Below are 6932 nucleotides of genomic sequence, written 5' to 3'. Positions count from 1 at the left end.
TTACTTAGCTGCATTTTATATGGCACAAATAACATTTCTGCAATTATATCAAATTAAAATAAAGACATCATAATTATAAATAACAATTTAAAATTAAAGAATACATATCTCTCTAGTTTTGGATGAAAAAGATGATGACACATGACATAAAAAACACCTAATAATCATGACACTATGCTAGAATTGCAAAACAACAATGTTTTTGGGCGTTGTCCATGTGAACGAGTAGAATGTAAGGTTATGTACAACACCGCTTTATAAGCGCTATAAAAGTAGGTGTAACCGAGCAGTATTGAATGCTCGTGTTCTATGACACTCGCTTGAGCGAGCTTTGTTGAATGCTTATATTTTATAGCGCTCGCATGAGTTTGTGCTGTAAAAAGTAGGATTTAACAACGTTCGCTTGAGGGAGCACTGTTAAATATATACTTTCTACAACGTTCACTCAAACGAGTGTTGTAGTATCTCACATGATATTAATCATATATCAATGCAAACATTGTTGAATTTCATATGGTATTGTTTGATATAATAGTAGTAATGTTATTTCATAAAATATTATAGCAAATTGTATATGCATACATGTATTTAAATAAAATACATCCAACATCAAACATACATAATATATCAACAACAAATATATATCCAAAATCATTATATTAATTATATATCAATGCAACAGTACTAAGTGCATTGTCTATTTACAATCTAATATTTGGGTAGAGGCATTATAATTAAAAACAAAAAAATTAAGATAAAGTTATACAAATCCAACAATACATGTTTAATCTTCTTTTTTTCATTTTCATATTCGATTGAGACTTGTATTATCCTTGATTGGAAGAAAATATGGATTTACTCAAGTCCCCTTATCATGATCAACTCTTCTATATAAATTGTCATTTGTAGTTGGACAAGTCTAACGCGATTGTGATAACCCAAAGAAATGAGCATCTTCAGCTTCAATATCATTGTTGTCTTTGTCATCACTATTATTGACGATTATTTTGTTTGTCACAAGAACAATGGGTCATTTAATATCAGTTGGGTCATATGCATATAATACTTGTTGAGCTTATGATTCTAGAATAAAAGGTTCATCCTTATATCCTGATCTATTAAGATCCACTTGCATGAACCCTAATTCATCAACGAAAGTCATTGTTGTTATCAACCCATATAAAATAAAAAATTGGCACCCAAAATGTTTTATAATTCAATTCCCCTATACGTTCAATGACCCAAAGTACGACATATTCACATATATGTGGTTTCTATCTTTTCCACTTGACATATGTATAGTATGAGCAACAATAGCTACACTACCATTTTGCACATCACTTTGATAATCTTGTTATTTGTATAAAATCTGAACCCATTAATTAGGTAACCAATGACAGATAAGATATGAATACTTGGACTATTGGCTAACCATCTCAATCTTTCAAAAATATAATGCGTGGTTATATTAAAATTGTCAACAATGTGATTTTTTAGCCATTTTATAAAACATCGATTATGCTCACGGGAAACCTAATTTTCATTTTTACTTGGGTTAGAACTCATAAGCATATCCTTATGACTATCATGAGACTTAAGAATTTTTAACTTTAGGTCTTTCAATAAGACCATGTTCCGAATATTTGAAGATACCCATATGGAACTTTAACACCATGAAGAAACTTACAAAGTTCTATTTTCTCTTACATAGACATAGTATAAGTTGTTAGGGTAGAAATGTACGTTTTTCCTTCTTTAACGATTCCAATTCAATTCTTATTCACATACTAACCAAGTCCAATATTTCATTCAAGTCATCTTTTGTCTTACCGGGAACATTAAGTAATATTTCAAGGAGACTTTCAAATTTATTTTTATAGTATGCATAACATCTAGAAAGTATCTCACATATAATGACTTCCAATGTGGAAATTCAAAGAAGATTAACATTTTCTTCCTACCATTTATTCCAATTTCTCCGACAAAAGTTTTACCAAAATTATAACTCGAGTCTTTTAGCTTTTGAAATAACTGATCACCCGTCAATGACAAAGGAACCTGGTCTTCTTCATGGTTCCAATGGAATCTTTTCTGCATCGTTGATAATGATTACTTGGATACAAAAATTTATGATGCCCAAGGAATACACTCTTCCTATAGTGTTCCAACCTCATCAAATGTTAGTTATCTTCACATACAGGGCATGCAAAACACTCTTTTGCACAAAATCCTCACATATTACCATATGTCGGGAAATCAGTTATTGTGCCAAACAACAAAGCCCTCAAGTTGGACCTTTCATCCCTATACCCATAACATATCTTTCTATTTATCTCCCATATTTACTTCAAGTCTTCAATTAATGGAGTCATATATATGTCTATATCATTTCATAGTTTGTTAGGACCATAAATTAACATAGATAACATCATAAACTTATGCTTCATGCATAGCCAATGAGGTAGGTTATATATCACAAACGTCATTGGTCATGTGTTGTGGGAGCTACTTTGAATAATATGTGAGTTAATTTTATCAATGAATTCAAGGCATTGATTTCTTGATTATTGATCGAAACTAGGATAATCATGATCAATTTTTCTACATTAAAGAGAATCTACAATATGTGGTAGTTTGTCATCTTTAATCATTTCATCATCATGTCATGTCAAATGCTTTGTTTTTTTGTTCCCGGCTCGAATTGGATTGCCTCTAGTGTGAGGATGGCTGTAGGAAACCAAAAAAAAAATGCTTTGCTTTTTTGCATTGTTAAATATGTGCTAAATCTTGATTTGATGGGAATTACTATACAACATTTGTTGGAGTTGAGTTTTCCTTCTTATATTGTGATGTATTACATTTAGGACAGAACTTTAGCAAATCATACTCATTCAAAAATAAAATGCAACCATTTTCACATACATGTATCCCCTTGTTGTCCATGTTAATAGAGCACAACAATTTTTTAGCATCATAGGTTTGAGAATGGTGCACATTATCCACCGACAATATTTCCTTAAAAAATGCAACTAACTCTCTAAATCTCTTATTAGTCCATTCATTAATAGATTACAACTTATACAACCTTAAACTACTGACAATCTTGTGAATTTAGTACAACTGTCATATAACGGTTTCTCGACATCACTTTTCAACCCCTCAAACGACTTAGGACAATCTCAGAGATCCTCTTTGGCGACATTTTCTATTTCTTCGAAATGACCACCATCATATAAGCATTCGAGTTGATATAATTTGTAAACATCTTGTCAGTGTACCCCATCTTTTGTCTCCTCATCTCTTGTCTTACCATACCTTGTCCTCATCTCTTGTCTTACCATACCTTGTCCAAAATTTATAACTTTGATCGATTTCATGCACTCTAAATGAACTTTTAACTCATTTGGACTAACTCTTGTATAATAACATTTTAAACAAGAGCATACAAGAGTTTTTGGCATGCTCAGTGGCAACCGGATAAAGTATTATACTACTTCCTCATATTCCTTCGTCAATCGATTGACATTCATCAATTTTTTATCAGCAAAGAAAGTCTCATCTTGAACCATAAGAACAAGATCAATAGTAGCTAAATTCTAAGAAGATTAGGAATATATGAGATAGACTACCTACAAATAATTTGACAAAAAATATATTGACCATAAATCATAACCTAAATTATCTATATAGAGCTACAAGCATAAATCATAACCTAAATTATCTATATAGAGCTACAAAATGGGAAAAACTAACAACTCACTTTCAATATCTTCAATGAATGACTGAGTGTTGTGAGTCTTGTGGGAAGATGAGTTGAATGAATGAGCGTCGTGTTTAGCGTAGAATGGTTGTCTAAGTCATAGAAACTTTCTGAGTTTTAGCATCTGAATGAACGAGTAACAGATGAGGTTTTATTTTTAATTCTGTATCGAAGATTCAACAACGCTTAGTAAAGCAAGCATTATTGAATGTGTAATAATAACATCGATCGCTTCATTATGCATCGTTGAAGCTTTGAGTCATACACTCAACAAGCTTAGTGAAACAAGCATTGTTGGATGTATATTTGCATATTACATTTACAAACGTTTGTTTCATCGAATATTGATGATTTTTTCCACCTTTCATTAAATACAATTATACAAATATGCAATGTTGAATGATTGTTGTTAAATGCAAATTTTGATGTAATATAATTTTAAATTATATTTTAATAATGTAAATTTAAAAAATAACAATATCCTCTTTTCTATTTAATTTCATCATGAGAAGATTTTAACTCAAAAAATTAAAGGTAAAAGTAATAAAATCCCCTTGAGTAATAGAGATAAAAGTGGTATTTTTTCTTTTAAGAATAAAATTGTTTATTTTTGTTTAGGACACTTCTATCCCTAGTATAGGAGTTCCTTTTCTATCTCCCTAGAGGAAGAGACAAGCTAGGTGTGTTGTTCTTTGACCTGGCAAGCGGAGGCTTTGAAGAACAAGTGGCCCCTCTCTGCTCATCCATTGCTCTCATCACCGGCTTCGGCCCTACGCTCACCGCCTTCTCACTCCGGCAGCTCACCAACGACCCCTTCTTCTTCCACTTCTCGCCACCGCGGTTACTTTGAACCACCCCGACCCCAATGCTCTCCTCCTCCGCCGCCGCAGTGGTCACGCTCCACTCAATACTAGCCTCACTCGGCTCGTAGCACTCGGTGGCCGCGGTTGATCTCTCATCCATGCTCCTCCGACAAAAGAAAAAACCATTGTTGGAAGAAGCATCCTCCATTGAGTCTCTACGGCGATACATCGCAGAAGGGTATGATGATTGCGTAGCAGTAGCAGTAGAGAAGGTCTCGATCTCGAAGAGATCGGAACTAGCATCACTCTCCGCATCCTCATTTAACATTGCATTGTTATTAACTGGGGAAGTGCTTTGAGAAATCGTGGCTAATTTCATTGTGTCGTTATTGGTTGGTGGTTGAAACGTTTCCAAGGAATCACGTACCGGATCTAATTCTTTCTCTAAAATGGCACCATTGGGGACGTGAAGTTTTATGCTGGTGTTAGTGTTGGTGTTGGTGTTTGATGAGTTTGGGTTTAGGTTTAGCACAGGGAAAGTGAAACCATTTGATGAAGTAACAACTTGGTGAGACTGAGAATTATGAAACCTTTGAGACTTGGTAGTTGCTACAACCCAGTTGTTTGGTGTGATGGGAATAATATTATCCTTAAGGGTAAGATCAGGGTCTTGTTGTATTTTAAGGTTCAAAGATTGATGATCTTTTTGTGTTTGTGGAATTTGTGGTGGTGGTATTTGGGTAATTTTGGGTTCTTTGACCTGAACTGATTTTTTCCCACTGCATGGGCATTTTTTCCTTAAGAACCAAATGGGTTTGGAAAAAGATGTTATAACTTTGTTGTTAGGATTAGTAGGGTTTGTAGTGTTCATTATTGAAACTGGGATTGCACCTTCAGGATGTGATAGCAAACCGATTTGGCTGTTCCAACTTGCTTCTGAAGAAGCTGTTGGAGTTGCTGCATGAAACGAATGAGCTTTGTAGTTCCTCATCATGTTACCATAGCCTTCCACTGAGGATGATGCTGAGGAGTATCTTGTTGTGTCTGTGTTGATCTCACTTTCCATGATTTCCATGTTACTACTATTATTAGTAACAAGAGGAGAAACTCTACTATTGTTGTTGTTGGTGATGGTGGTAGTAGTAGTGGTGGTAACTTTGTGAATGTTATTGTCATTGTTGGGTACTTCATTGAAATACTTATGTGCATCAAATATGCTAAGCTCATCAGTAATGGAATCATCAAGACCTGATCTACTTTGATCAGATACAATGGTATGATGGTGATGGTGATATGGTTGGATATACGAAAATGATGCATCTCTATCTCTCAGAGTTTGTGGTGGTGACTTTGGAGTCAGGTTATCATGAAATGTCTTCATCATTGTTGCTCTTTCCATTTTCTCTCTCTCTTTTCTACTCTTTTATTTAAGTATGTTATTTTAATATATCTAACTGGAAGACCTGGGAGGATGAAAGTGTTAGAAGCTGTTGCATGCCTATAAGAAATTCCTTATGCTGATTTATATATATGTTCAGGTCTGTCTAATAGAACAAATCAACAAATGTTGTTGTAATATATCTCGTCTTAGATCATTGTGCCAATACAAAAACATAAATAATAATAATATTTAAAATTTTAATTATATAATATATTTTTATTAATATGAGATCTAATTTAGGATAAAACATTTATTTTCCATGTTTTCCTGTCATGTGTCATAAAAGCAGTAAAAAACTAAAGCAACAACATAACATTCTCCTTGCTTGTTCAGTGAAACACATTACCAACTTATGATTGGCCTGAGATGCTTTCTTAATGTATTATAAGTAAACAACAAAATTATGAATTTTATAATTGAAAACCCCAAATGCATTGGAATCTGTGTAGATAAGGTGATGGAATAACCAATTATATTCGTTCGATACTTCATCATTTGGTTCCCCATGGCCATATGCTACGGGGTTTTTGAGTAATTTTATTTTCATCTACTTAGCCAACCAAATTAAATAGAATAATGTAAAAATATTAATATATATTATTATAATTTTTTAATTAAGTTAAAATTTTAATTAGATAAGAGTATCAAATAAGACAGAAATGAAGATATATGATTTCATTTTTAAGTTAGTAGTTACTATCAAAAGGCTAGAATGTTATTTTTGCAACTTCTCATCCTTGTTATTTATCTATTTATTTTCTTCAAAAATTGTCCAAAGAAACATTTTTGAAAAGATCATAATAGTATGAGTTAAGATCCTCTCTAATATGAGAAGTACATGAAAAAAATGAAGAAAATGGTATTACACTACAATAGATTTTGTATTTATTGGAGGTTTTTAACTTCCACTATATAATTAGCGGAGGTT

The 6932-nt window shown here is 32.9% G+C and overlaps 1 protein-coding gene across 1 annotated transcript; it reads right to left on the bottom strand.

Annotated features, from left to right (window-relative positions):
• Window positions 1-4409: 4409 nt before the first annotated feature.
• Window positions 4410-6086, bottom strand: LOC109336883 (protein PHYTOCHROME KINASE SUBSTRATE 4). Its single transcript, XM_019573707.1, has one exon. The coding sequence runs from the start codon at window positions 5960-5962 to the stop codon at window positions 4412-4414; it is 1551 nt and encodes a 516-aa protein (XP_019429252.1). The 5' UTR covers window positions 5963-6086; the 3' UTR covers window positions 4410-4411.
• Between the last annotated feature and the right edge of the window lie 846 nt (window positions 6087-6932).

This window comes from Lupinus angustifolius, unplaced genomic scaffold, assembly GCF_001865875.1.
Source record: "Lupinus angustifolius cultivar Tanjil unplaced genomic scaffold, LupAngTanjil_v1.0 Scaffold_1_154, whole genome shotgun sequence".
Lineage (NCBI taxonomy): Eukaryota > Viridiplantae > Streptophyta > Magnoliopsida > Fabales > Fabaceae > Lupinus > Lupinus angustifolius.
The sequence above is the reverse complement of the archived record's forward strand: the minus strand, read 5'-3'. Positions and strand labels throughout refer to the sequence as shown.